The 14,249-nt window shown below is 39.3% G+C and overlaps 1 protein-coding gene across 1 annotated transcript; it reads right to left on the bottom strand.

Annotated features, from left to right (window-relative positions):
* Positions 1 to 9,943: 9,943 nt before the first annotated feature.
* kcnk15 (potassium channel, subfamily K, member 15) lies at positions 9,944 to 13,952 on the bottom strand. Its single transcript, XM_017409419.2, has 2 exons — positions 13,338 to 13,952; positions 9,944 to 12,382 (listed from the first exon to the last, which is right to left on the bottom strand). The coding sequence occupies exons 1-2, from the start codon at positions 13,639 to 13,641 to the stop codon at positions 11,370 to 11,372; spliced, it is 1,317 nt and encodes a 438-aa protein (XP_017264908.1). The 5' UTR covers positions 13,642 to 13,952; the 3' UTR covers positions 9,944 to 11,369.
* Between the last annotated feature and the right edge of the window lie 297 nt (positions 13,953 to 14,249).

The following is a 14,249-nucleotide window of genomic DNA, read 5'->3' as shown; positions in this document are numbered from 1 at the left end:
TAACCTTTTTTCATACGTTCTGATACACACACACACAAACATGGGTTTACAGAGGCCTTGCAGATAAACATATTTTTGAATATAGCAGGCGTTCAGACTCCAGCAAGGTACAACTAAATTCATACTGAAATGCTGTGCCATTGAACTCAGGGAAACTAATCATAACATTGATTATTATGACACTTCAGCTTCCATTTGCAACATTTGGCCTCTACATGTTCTTTTTGTAATCATTAAATGATGAATTAAAAAATACAAATGACATAATCTGTACATGGACAGTTACATAAAGGGTTATGGAGCATTTTAATTACTGTGCGCAGACATCCCAAAACTGCATGAACACTTTGCATCCAGGCAAAACCCCTATCTATAGCTGTTCTTTGTCTTTTGTTGCTTCAATCCACAAGGATGAATTCCTCCGTGGTCTCCCTAAATGATGACTACCTCCAATAAAATCTAAATATTCAGGTTCCAACTTGTATAAACTAGATTCTCACAAATGATTGAAGTTAGCCATGGCTGGCTGCTTAGAAAACTGCACGTTGCTTTGATTGAAAATTGGGTTTAAAGGCTAAAAAAAGTTGTAATCTTGATTATAAAGTGAAGTGTTCAACACTTTTTAAAGTGAAACTTTGTTCCTCTGTAAAATACTGAATTTCTAGTATCATTCTGTCATTTTACAGGAAACGTGAAAAAGAAAACAGTATATGATAATAGTTAATTATAAAAAAAGGAGTGCGGACAATGGTGAGACGTATTTCAGGTAACTTTAATTTAACATAAAATGCTTACCCATTTATTACACATTTTTCATTTTCTAAATGTTTTTGTTTTGGGTTTTTTTGTTTGTTTGTTTGTTTGTTTTTCAGATATATGGTGCAGTAGAAGAATAAATATCGACCCTCTCACTCTCCCTTTCATACACACTCACACACAAGTGAAAGCCAGCATCCAAGGAGCTGACCTCCCCACTGGGAGCGTCTACAAATCCGGTGTCACGCCCAAGGACACTTTGAAAGGAGGAGGTGTTGTTTCCTTGAGGACTCCAACGCAGCGATTAATGAATGATGGCCTGAGTCACTGCCACCACATCACTGTGATGGAGCACGAGAGTAAATGGACTAAGTTGCTTTCTGCACCCGTGTCTTTCAGATCGCAGAGGAGATTAAAAGATCATATATCAGTGGCTGCAAAAGATAATGACTGATCACACGTCAGCGAGGAGTAAAATATGAGCTATCACTTTGATTTGTTATTCGTTCAGCGGTAGACAAAAAAAACATCATTTTCATTGTCACAATGAGCAATGACTATTCCCTATAAAATATTCCACTTGTCATCCTCCTCCACTTAATTCCATCTCACACACGGATCAGCTGTATCAGTGGCAGCTCATCCTCATTTAAATCCATTAATGGCTTTCCTGCAGAGAACTTGCCAGGATGGATGTGAACACTTTGTTCTTATTGCTCGTGTGTTTGCACACTGGTGTCCAATGCAACTGCTCACATATTAGTTTGACGCGAGTGTTTAATTATTGTGTTGTTTAAGCCCCGCTGCAACATGCTCTGTTAGCGCCTGTACGGGAATAAATGGTGACAGATGTACCTGTAAAGATCTCGTATTCCTGTTGGCCTCCTCTTTGGTATCCAGATTGTGATTAATAATTACTTACTTCTCTGAGATTGGCAGTGGGGGAAGGGGGGAGGTGTCCGAGCTACAGCTGGTCAAACACAGGGGGTGAATAGTGTGAGCTGTGTGTCACTGCCTCTCAGTGGAGACGATGAAAGCTGCATGAATGGTTCATTTAAAAACAGAGCATGAGCAGAATCCTTTGCCTGAATTTGCCTGAAACACGGGACTGTAATTATCAGAACAAAGAGGAGCGAAAGTGTTCATTGCTGCGGTGCCAGGGTCTGACAGTCACATACACACAGGACTAAAAGCCAGTCTTGACAGCAAAGTGTTCGCCAGGTCACATGAGGCAAGGATGAGCAAAAAAGTAATCATGCTTTTTATGTATATTCAAATATTTAAATAGAATCTCATTATATTGTAATGGTTTGGGGGTGTTTGTTTCATTATTGTGTTTTGACATTTCCTATTAGGTTTTCTTAGGTTTCATTATGTTTAGAGTCATTTCAGTTGAAGTTATTGATGATATCACAACCTCTAGATGTCTTAATTTGTCCCTGCTTCAAGGACCATGTCCCCTGTCTCTCATTAGTAATCACCACACCTGTTTTCACTCAGCTGTCAACCTTTCCAGTACATATATCCACTAGTTTTCTCTTAGTTGATTCTCTTGTTCATTCCTGGGTTGTTAGGCTCTTGTCATGCCAACTTTGTTGTTCAGGAGTCAGATTTTGCTCCAGGATATCTCTTTTTTTCTGCCTACGTTTGAGTCAGTTTAGCCACCATTTTTTGTGACATGTGGCATAAAGAAAGCCAAAGAAACTGATCAGAAGTTTTGGAACTTTTTTTCCTGATGTTTACATGTTTACACCCTATATGCCACACAGAGAATAGAGGAAACAATTACCCTACTTACTGTTCATCCATATTTTTGTATATTGTTCTTTAGATGTGTGTGTGTGTGGGTGGGTGTGTGTGTGTGTGTGTGTGTATACAGTTTGTTGATCATTACTATTTATTAAGCAACACAATAAATCTGAGGAAACTCTCCAAAGTTCTGCAGACTACAAATTAAGCCTGTGATATTAAAATATATATACAGCCTACATATAAAATCTCTAAATATCTTGTGTACATATAAATACATAACAGAATGGATTAAAATGCACTGTGGCAAATCAGTTATATTTAGTTTCTAAGAGTTTTCATCGTGTAATTTTTGGTCTAGCTTGTTTTTAGGTCTATTACGTAAAGTTTAATGACTTTATACTAACCTTTCTTAAGGTTTTTGCAAAGATCCTTTTGGTTTTGTTAGAATTTGTCTTGATTTAGTTTAGAATTGTCTCAGTTCTTATTTTGCCTTTTATGTTCAATGAATGTTTTTCTAATTTCCTATTTTATTTTGTAGTACCCTTTCTTTTGTGCCTTCTACTAATCCTCACATCTGCCCTCATTAGTCTTCTGCTCCTCAGTAGGAAGTTAGTTCCCGGTTGTCAGGTTAGCTGATCTTCTATTGTCTTGATTTCTCGTTATCTGTCAGGATTTTGTTTTTGCTCTCTGGGCTTCTGCTGCCTTGTTGAGATATAACATACAACAAAATATACTAAAGAAGAAGAAACCACCAAAATCCACAGACCCGCAAAGACACACAAGTTCGAGAAACAACTAAAGATTATGCTTTTAGGAAAAATGTCATTAAAGCTGTTGGAAGTTTATAGAAAAAGACACTCTCCAGGTGAAACATCATCTGAAAAAGTGAGTTCATGAAGGGAAAGTATAATACAAAATAGTAAGCACGGTGGATGCTGCTTCATGCCGCAGGTTTTTTTTTTTTTTTTAACTGCAGGAATAATTTATGATTCTAAATACTGACAAATTTACAAAAAAAAGAAAATAAAACACAATTTCAGCTTGGCAAACATTCTGTTTGACCTCAAACAATCTGTTAAAAAAAGAAACACAAAAAACAAAGATATAAAGAGGAAAACGTAAATGTCATAGGCTGGTCTAGTCAAAGCCCAGAGCCCAATTCAATTAAAGATCTGACTCACAGATCTCGTTACACCAGAGGAACACAATCAGTTTGCAGAAGTTGGAGCAATTCTCCTGAGAAAATGACTAAAGTCCCAGTGGCCCAAAGTGCCAAACCTAAAGAGACATTTCCCAGGAGATTTGTGCTCTAACTGTTGCAAGAAGGGGTGCAATAATTTCAGGGGTTTTATTCATATTCCTTCTTTATTTTAGAGTTTAATAAAGGTCTCACATTCCTTGAAGGAATACATTTCACCCGCTGCTTTTCATGCTGGAGTTTTAAATGGAAGTCATCATATGACGGAGAAATTAAATGGTAGCAATTTTGCTCAAACATGTTAAATCCCATTATTCACAAACTCATGGTGGCCATCTTGAATTGGAGTGTCTCTTTAAAGCTAATGAGATGTAGATGTATATTCAATGATTATTTTGAGAGTTTCACTAAAATCCACTGGTTCATGGGATATTTTGCTACATTTTACAGACATCGAACACGCATACAGACACGCAGACGAGGGTCAAAAAGATTGTGGCGATAATAAGCAGTGAACAGCTGAAATATTCAGATTGCAAGGCCATGAAAAAGTGCGATGCACTAAAAATAATGAATACTTTTCCTACCAGATCACCAAATACAAAAAAAATTATCAAAACACATTGTGTGCTCTCTCTGCTTTGCTTCTGTCATTTTGGTTTTTTTAGGTGATAAATAAAGGCCTTGGACTGAATGCAGCCCGTTTTTTCTGATCGCCAGTGTCATTTCTCACAGAAAATAGATGAGACGATGGATGGTAGCAAAACGGATTTAGCTCAAAAGTTTTTGATCGGTCCTTTTATGCAGTCGCCAGTTGTTAATCAGAACACACGTTTTTATGTAACATGCAAGATAAAGTTTAACAAGAGCTTCATCTTGAGTTACAACATCACTCACAGCAAAGAGACGACTAACAATGTTTCCTCTCTCCACTGGAAGAAAATACACTTAAGGTGAATAAAAAAATAATCCTAATGTTGCATAATAACTGACTACGATTTTAAATTTAAATCGATTTCAGAAGCCCTCTGAAGAGCCTAATTATCTCTCAACATGCTACTAGCACCATCTTACATTTTGTTTGATGAGTCTCTATTTGATTATCCCTTTCAAGATCATTTTCATTTTAGCGGGAGATGTACTGCAGCACTTTACTTTGATCCATGTCCTCGGGCACAAAAACCTCACACAACCTGAAATTGTTTGGGCGGATCGTAAAATAGCTGCATGAGATGGGGGGGGGGGTTGGGTCACTGGGGTGATTTTCTTGAGTTGATATTATTCTAATCGGGCAGCATCCAGAGATCGTTTCATGTCAACTGCAACCAACGTTCATTCTACAGTTTGAACTCAGTGTTAAAGGTAGTAAATTAATCAAATAAAAGGTTAAACTATGGCACAGGGAGTTTAATCAGCAGCAGTGTCACTGAGGTTATTCATGTTTATCCATTTTAAAACCCAGACCTCTTAACAAAGCATATCCAGATGGGATTAGCGTGTGAAGTGGCCATTCGTGGCACTTTAGACTGATTTTAGTTAAGGCTTTTATGTCCTAAAAGTTTCCTTTAATTTATTCCTGTAAAAAATAAATCACAACATAAATTTTCGCAAATTCTTTCTTTGTGTGTGTGCGTTTCTCTTGCAGACCATCTGATAATTTGTTCCAAGAAATATGATATTTGAATCAATGTGATCAGGATGAGAGGTGGGGGCTAATTTGTATTAAACTTTCTGTTTGCAAATGTTGATTTGACAGATATTGATTGTGTAATGACATTACACCAACATGCCAGTAAATGAGAAATGTGTCTGTGAATAATCTTACAATATAAATTCATCACCGCGGCCACTGAGGCACATCTGGACTTCCCCATAAATCTCCGTTTGGAACCGCTATGAGGATGTGAGGTCGGGTTAGATGACTTAATCACTGTATTTCCAAGAACCAGTCGAGTTCAATTTGTTCGCCCAAAGTATCAACGCAACCACAAAGTCTTTTGGTGAGTAATAATAAAAGGGAAAGTACGTAAAATACAAAAAAAAGACTTGTAATACCACCCATGGACATGGTAATACACAGTGATGTCGAAAGTGTTCACTATTTCAGTCTTAGATCAGAAAAATGACTTTGTAATCTCCTGCTGTAAAATGACAAATTAATATTTTTAACTGGGTAGAAGATGTAAAAAGAAGTGTTACATGTTGGGGACATCAGAGGTGTAAAGGGAGTATTAAAATTAGTCTTATATAATGCATTTTCATCACTTTTTTTGGTACTTGTACTGGCACCATCGTAGCGCTGGCAATATTTTTTGTTTCTGACTTGGCTCTTGTGTTTTTACACTTTCTGACTTTTGATGGTTTTTGCTGTTTTATGTCTTGTGTTTCATCAGTAATTGTGCTTAAAGTCCTGCATATTTAGCATAATATGGAAGGTGTTTGTGGTCCTTTTTAAATTCATATTGATTCCATGTTACATTACATTTTTAGATTTGCAACAGAGCTGCACATTTTTTCCCACAGAGCTGCCAACCTGCTTGTACAGTTTCACAGATTTGATTTCTTAATCACTTCATAACAATCTAAATCAGATATCAAGAGATGACAGATGGCACAAAGTTTCAAATTTACATTTTAAGACTCTAAATTCTCATTGGTACGTTTGCCTTCAAGAGGTAAAAAATAAATAAATAAATAAATCTGTAAAAATTAAAGGCATCACATTCTTTAAAAGAATGCTTTTCGCCTGCCACATTTTATCTCAATATCTGTAGATTTTATAGCGCACAAGCCATTTTTGTGTTGGTGCGGCCATCTTGTATCAGGTTGACTCCAAAAGTTAATCAGTTGAAGATGAACATCCATTAATTACTTATTGACAGAGTCATTAAAATCCATCTAGATGTTAATCAGATGTTTTGCTATCAGAGGGACAAGGTTGACTCCAACAGTTAATATGAAGGTTATAAACAAAGATCCTGTATGATCTGTGTGTTTTTCCCTCACATGTTGCTGCTCATCGTGTCTGTATCAAATCAATCTTGAACACCAGAAAGTCAGCGTGGATGCTTTGTAAGCGCACATACTGCCCTCTAGTGGCTGAATGTTTTACCTTCACCTTTATGACCTGATTTTTTTTTCCCCATTACTATTATCACCAGCAGGGGGCGCGCTTGTCAAAGTTATTTTACCTAATTTCTTCTTTGCTCAAGAGAAAAAACTCAAGTCACATATCAGTCACAGGACAAACTGCTCCATCCGACCTGCGACCTGCTGTACGAACAGGTCGAAAGCAAGTCTAATGTGTGTGAGTATATGAGAAGAATAAAAGTCATCACGTGCAGCTACAAGCACCTGCAGCAGATGGCATTTAATAACCAATCACCATTTGTGATGCTATTGGCCATTCAATTTTACATTTACATGTAAAGCAGACGAGTTTTCCTGCAAACAAACAGATGGCTTTAAATGAACGCCCGGGGACGACTGTGCGAAGACGTCATGATTTCTGTTCCTCATTTTAAAACCTGAAATCAGCCATTTGAAAGAGCATATAAAGGAAATAAGAGGACACTGGAACACATGATTGGAGAGTGTTTTTTTGCCTCATGACATTAGAGAAGCAGAGGTTCTTCTTTTTTCTCTGTCTCTGTTTTACTTCCGTCAAGTTTCAACCAGATGGGAAGCTGAGAAGATCTGAAACAATGACAGGATGAAGGTTCATGAGCTGGACCTATACCCAAACACTAAAATATGTAATAATCTCAGGAAGAGACAAAAACAAACAAGATTCGCGTGTTTGTGTTTTCTTTCTCTCTTAAAGACGCTAAAATGTTCAAACAGCTAATATAAACTAACTGATGATGACTGTCTGTTTGCAAAATATCTCATAAATCACTGGAGAACTTCTTATGAGATTTACAGGAAGTAATCGATGTATGTGCATCTGCAACCGATTAGCTTTTGGAGTCGATACAATTCGAGATGTCCGCCACAGATAATCAACATTAGGCAACACAAAAATGGTTACAATTTAGTCACTTTTTGCAAAGCATGACTTCTCATGTGTAACGTTTTCAAGGTTTGATCAAAACATCTCTAACTGTTGGCTCTTAAGATGATTTTATTCTTTATCTCTGGCATGAAAGGCAGCAGATGATATGCATCCCTTCAGGGAATGATTGGCCTTTAAATCATTTTTTATACATAGAACACAATTGTGCATTATAGATGTTTATGTACAGTGTTATAAATATGAAGCTCAGGAATTAAACTTTTAGTTCTTCAAATTTATTAGGTGACCAGTACAGTCAGATTTAGTAAGCTAGGGTCAGAGCACCAGGCCCCCTGCCTTCGGATGCTGCCCAAAGCACTATGCACCCGACCCGTATGGCCCCTCCTGCAGCTGGTGGGCCCACAGGAAGGCTAACCCATGTAGCTTATTCAGGTTGAGTGCAACCAGGCCCCATGGATAGAGGTCCGATCACTAGGTTCTCACCAACAAGCCCCTCTCCCAGGACCGGCTCCAGGGTGAGGCCCCAGTAACCCACATCTAGGCGAGGGAACAAGTTTCTTGTTGTCTTTTGTCCGTACAAGTGGTGTTGAACCACTATTTGTCTGGCCTGGGCTGTCACCTCGGACCAATCTGCCTTGGGAGACCCTTCTGGGGGAAATCACCCCTGACAGCAAAGCTCCCAGGATCATTCAGGCACACCAACTCCTCCACCACGATAAGGTAGCAATTCATGGAGGAGTACAGAGATCCTGGAGAAGCCCCAAGACACACTGGAGAGGCTATTTCTCTCAGCTGGCCTGAAAACACCTTGGAACCCTCCTGAAAGAGATGGCTGTAGGAAGAGATGCCTGGGCCTCCCTGCTCAAGATGCTGCCCCCTGCAACTCGACTCTGGAATGAACAGCAGATGATGGATGGATGGATGGATGGATGGATGGATGGATGGATGGATGGATGGATGGATGGATGGATGGATGGATGGATGGATGGATGGATGGATGGATGGATGGATATAGTAAAGTTTATCTGTTAACAACAAACATTTACAGAAATGTTGCTGTACAGTTTTTTATTGTCGTTATGCAAGAAGGTCCAGTGAGGTTTTAATAGGATTGCAGCAGGTGAGGAAGGATGAAGAGTCTTCTTTCTGTGCATATAACAAATCATCGTTCAACAAACATGTTTACACAAATGTCTTCATCCAGGTTGATATTTGTACTTGTAAATCTGTTTCAAATAATCTCACAATACATCTTTTTACATTTCGTTTCCAGGCAATTTACAGTAATAACAAATAGCTTTTTCTGTTAATTTAAGCAGGTTTATTCCCTCTCAGTGTGGGTTTTAAAGTATCTCATTAAAAAAAGGGGAAAAAAAGAAAATTGTTGCTGCAAGTTTCTTAATTATCTAATGATCAAACACCATTTATGTTGCTATTTTTAAAGTGTCGTATTTTTTAAGATTCCTTTTCAAATGTTAATTTCTTTATTGACCCTTTTCCCCACAGCAAAAAAGTAGACAGAGTAATTTGTCACTTTTTATAAGCCGTTAATTACTTCAGGACACATCCTCTCATGCTTATGTCGTCTAATATTAAGAGCTTAATATCTGTGGAAAAACATTTTTCCCCCCATTATACAAAAATACATTTTAGCTTTAGGGGTTTATACACAGCATTTGTTCTTATACTGAAACATTTTATTGGAGATGCTGTGTAGCAGTGAGCCATTATGTTTTATAAACTTTTGAAAGTTGCATTTTTTCTGTAAGAATTGTCAGTTTTATTTATTTCTATTATGACACACAGATGGCAGCTGCCGAGATTAGATTGTGTACCGTTCGTTATAAATAAGCCGTCAGACTGATAGTTTCAGAAGGATCCAATCAAACCCTCGCTTAAATTGGTAAATTAAAATATGACAAAACTGATTGAATTGTCATGTTTTATTATCTCTGTTGTTTTGGGGTTACTTAAAAAAAGAAATTAACATAAACACCCTGTTTTAACCCTTAAGTAAATTGAGGGAGGGTGCCTTTATCCCATCCTTCCCAACCCACCTCCACCACAGCCAGAAGTAGCCGAAATAGTAGTAGTAATTATTAACTGACATTTTAATCATTAAATTTTTTATGTGATGCCAATTGTTGTGACCTAATGAGACAAATTATTGACAAACCAAGTCAAACTCTTAATGCTTTTGTTAATTTATTTATTTGCCCGTTTTTTTTTTTTAACAGTCTATGAACGTGACAAAATCCGATAAAGTTTTACAAGGTGTCGTCCTCAGAAAACAACAATACAAACCAAAAAGAGGAAGACAGATGAGGACAGAAGATTAAAGTCCTTCTACAAACAACAACAACAACAACAACAAAACCACCTTTTGTTCAGCACTGTACCAGAAATGAATAAATATAGTAAATACAAAAAAAAAGCACAAACTTTGTGGTTCTCTCCTTTGGTTTAATAAAAATGTTACTGGAAGAGACTTGCATTAATTCCACTCTTTTGTCGCTGGGAGATACCTATTTTTCCATAGTTTTAGGGGCGTTCAGTATTAACCTGCTACATGTCTGTTATGTGCTACATCCGTTTAAGCTGACCTAGTCATGTAACAAGAAAAACATTTATACTGGAGTGCAAAGGTGCCCAACACTGCTCACTCTACTCTCTTTGTCCACTGATAAATAATACAAGGATCTTTTAAATGCACTGTGTAAAGGAAGAAACCTATCCTAAAGTTCTTAAGGCTTTTTAAATATAAAAGTATTATGACATCTTTTTGCTATGGCATTAAAAATTTTAGGGGTTTTTTTGCCTAAAGCAGGAGCAAAATCCACTGAGAGCTGTTCATCTCCCTTTGCTAAAAAGAAAAAGAAACACAGTTTTAAGCAAAATATTTAAAATCCTTTTGTCAAAAATGCAGAGAATGTGTTATGTAGCACTCATGCATTCACATTGTGCACTTTACATTCTCTTTAGCATGCATTGCACCTTGGCTTACACGCAAACAAAAACAGCAGAATCAATAGCACATGTATGGTAAGACAACGGAAGGGGCAAAATTATCCTCATTACCCTGAACAGACAATTTTTTTATAACTGGCATGCGCAAAATTGAAAAGAGCTTAACACAAAATACAACCCCAATTCCAAAAAACAACAAAAAATGGGATGTGTAAAATGTAAATAAAAACAGAATGCAATAATTTGCAAATCTCATAGTCGTATTTTAGTCGCAATGGAAACATGGTGAACATATCAACTGTTTAAACTAAGAAAGTGCACTTTTTGATTTAGAAAAAATATGGTAGTTTTGAACTTTATGGCAGCAACACATGGCAAAAACGTGGAGAGAAGAGCAAAGAAGATCTATTACTTTTGAACAGCTAAAATGCTACATCAGACAAGAGTGGGGCAACAGTACCCTCCAAAACCTCCAGCAGCTGCTCTCAGTTTCTTAGTTTATACGTTTAATATGTTTACGTTTCCTGTGATTTAAATATGGGTTTATGAGATTTGCAAATCACTGTATCAAGTTGTAATCTACATTTTATGCCACACCCCAAGTTTTTCAGAACTGAGGTTGTACAATGTTTCTGAAAATGCTGTTTGTGCACAATATTTTTACAGTAATAATAATGCCTTTTACACTGACTTCCTCCTTAAACGAGGGAACTCCTGAAAGCTTTGTCCGGGGGAAAGCGTGCTCCCAGGTGAGGAGAGTCCAGTGTTGTCCCTGGATCTCGGCGAGCAGCTCTGGATCTTATAGGACACTGAGTTGTAGTAAACCGAATTGATGTGGCAGCCATGGTGTTCACTGCGGGTCACAAGAGGGCTGTCGCAAACCTCTGAGCGGTAACACACACAAGAGGAGCAAAGGGAGCTAAGGCTGGACTCCTGCTTCCGTCTGTCCGTCTTGATCTGAAAGTGCAGCCGGTGCCTGCAGGGACTGCCTCGCCTCTCTGGATCCTCTGCTGGGGAGGAGATGAGGTTGGTGCGGCTGGTTCCTTCCTGCATTGGTAGAAAAAGGGTGCTGTGGCTGTGACTGTGCGCCATGCTGGCCCTGTTCTTCTCCCTGTGGTTGTCTCTGCGCTGTTCGCCTACAACGCGCAGGCCCAGGGCCCCCTCAAAGAGGCCCCTGTCCCTCTTCAGCGAAGCCCTCTCTTGAGCGTCTCGCCTCTCGTCCTCCGTGTTCATGGTGAGGAAACGGAGCACCACCAAATTGAGAAAAGCCCCAATGACAGTCAGCCCCACCAGGATGTACATGAAACTGAAAGCCACGTATGGGGTCTTTTTCTGCAGGTCCTCCTTTTTCTGCAGGGCCACAAAGTCCCCAAAGCCAATGGTAGTGAGCGTAATGAAGCAGTAGTAGTAAGCGTGGAAGAAGCTCCATCCTTCAAAATGGGAAAACGCTGCCGCTCCCACACACAGAGTGCCGAGGCAGGACAGGAAGCCCACCAGGACCATGTTCTCCATGGACACCTCGGTGTGTCGGAAGCCCAGGCACTGCTTGATCTTGTGCAGGAGGTAGCGGACGAACGTGTTCATTCTTTCTCCCAGGCTCTGGAACATGACCAAAGTGAGAGGAATGCCAAGAACGGCGTAGAACATGCAGAAAACTTTTCCTGCATCAGTTCCCGGAGCCGCATGTCCATAACCTGAATGCAGACAGGTGGAAACAGAAATGAGAAATTAAAGGCCTAGCATTCGGAATGTGTATCACCCACCACATTTTATGTCAGAGTGTTAAACTAAGGGAATCGCATAACGATGGGTCGAAGTTATTGTTGTTTTTATCAAATCTTGTAAATGACTTTATGCATGATCTCATGTGATATTTGAAGATTTTGCAAGATCTCCTAGTGTTCAAAGTCTATGTTGAAGATCAGCTACTACCACATTAAACTCCACCTCAATATCTGTAAATTGGGCAAAATTACAGCCATTTTTGTGTTGGGTAAGGTTGATTAGCTGTGGTGGCCATCTTGAGCTGAAATTACTCCAAATGTTAATCAGCTGTAGGTGTGCATCCAATGATTACTTTGTGGAAGTTTCATTAAAATCTGTCCAGTGGATCATGAGATATTTTGCTAACAGACAGGCAAAGTTGATTCCAATAGCTAATGGCAAAGTTTGAAGAAAAGCTCTTGGCATCAGATAGTTGTCAGAGCATGTGTTGGGGATGACTCACAGTTACCGCCACGTCAAATTTTAGCTCAATATCTGTAAAATGGATTGATTTATAGCCATATTTGTGTTTGTCAAAACTGCTTAGTTGTGGCAGCCATCTTGAATTGTGTTGAGTCCAAAAGTTAATCAGGTGCAGATGTGCATCGGATTATTACTTTCTGAGAGTTTTATTGAAATCCGTTCAGTGCTTTTTAAGATATTTGATAACACTACAGTTCAAGCAAACGAACACACACGGAGGCACAGGCAAACACATTATCGCCTTTTCGCCTTCGAGGGCGGGCGATAAGGACACTGTGAAGCACACATGGCAACAGATAAATAATCAGTGATGGTTTTAAAAGTAAAAAATAAAGCCTGAAATCAGCAGGGGCAAAGTGAAGCCCTGCTCTCTGGTTAAAACAGAAGGCGTGAAGAACTCACCGATAGTGGTGATGACCGTGATGGCGAAATAAAAGGAGCCAGCGAATTTCCACTGTCTCCCGGCGCGATGCGGCTCAGCCTGCAGCACCACGCGCTCGATTTCGCGGTAGTCGTCCTCGGAGACGCGGTACTTCTTCTTCATCTCGCTGCGCTTCTGCTCCAGGACGCGCCTGCGGGAGCTCTCCGACTCGGACTCCAGCGCGTCGAAGACCGCGGCGCCGACCAGCAGGTAGGAGAACATGCAGAGGATGAGCGACAGCGTCCGGACGTTCTGCTTCTTCATCATGATCCTCGGCGTCGGCATGGGAAAGTCGGGAGCTGGAGGGTAGTGGGGGCGCAGTCACAGGTGGTATAGCCTACGGGGTTCGTGTTCTCCTCTTCTCCCTTTTTAGCGCAGACACCACATTGACGCTGCAGCCTGTTGCTTTGAACGAATGAAACCTTAAAATCTGTGTTACGTACTTTTCATTTCCAGTTGTTGGAGGGCGGGGAGAAAAAAACAAAACAAAAAGAAAAAAAAAACCAACAACAACCCAAAACGCGCTCTACTCCTGATGTCTGTTTAAGTAAGTGGCGTCGGATGACCTCTTCGCATGCGCAAAGCGGAGCCCAGCGGTGTGTAATGTAGGAGTGTGTCTAAAGATTCAGCACCACGGACAGCAACCAGTGGGAATTCAGAGCAACTGAGAGGCTGAAAAAAAGCTTTAAGACCAAAAAAAAAATCACACTGACTTCTTCTCCTTTATAATGATCTAAATTATACAACCTCAATTCAGATGACGTTTGGACGTTGCGTACAATGTAAATCAAAACTGAATACAATGATTTGCAAATCTCATAAATCCATATTTTATTCACAAGGAAAAATAATAAACACATCTAGTATGTAAACTAAGAAACTGTAGGGTTTTT

This window comes from Kryptolebias marmoratus, linkage group LG8, assembly GCF_001649575.2.
Source record: "Kryptolebias marmoratus isolate JLee-2015 linkage group LG8, ASM164957v2, whole genome shotgun sequence".
In the NCBI taxonomy this organism is placed as follows: Eukaryota; Metazoa; Chordata; class Actinopteri; order Cyprinodontiformes; family Rivulidae; genus Kryptolebias; species Kryptolebias marmoratus.
This window is presented reverse-complemented; position numbering and strand designations above follow the sequence as displayed.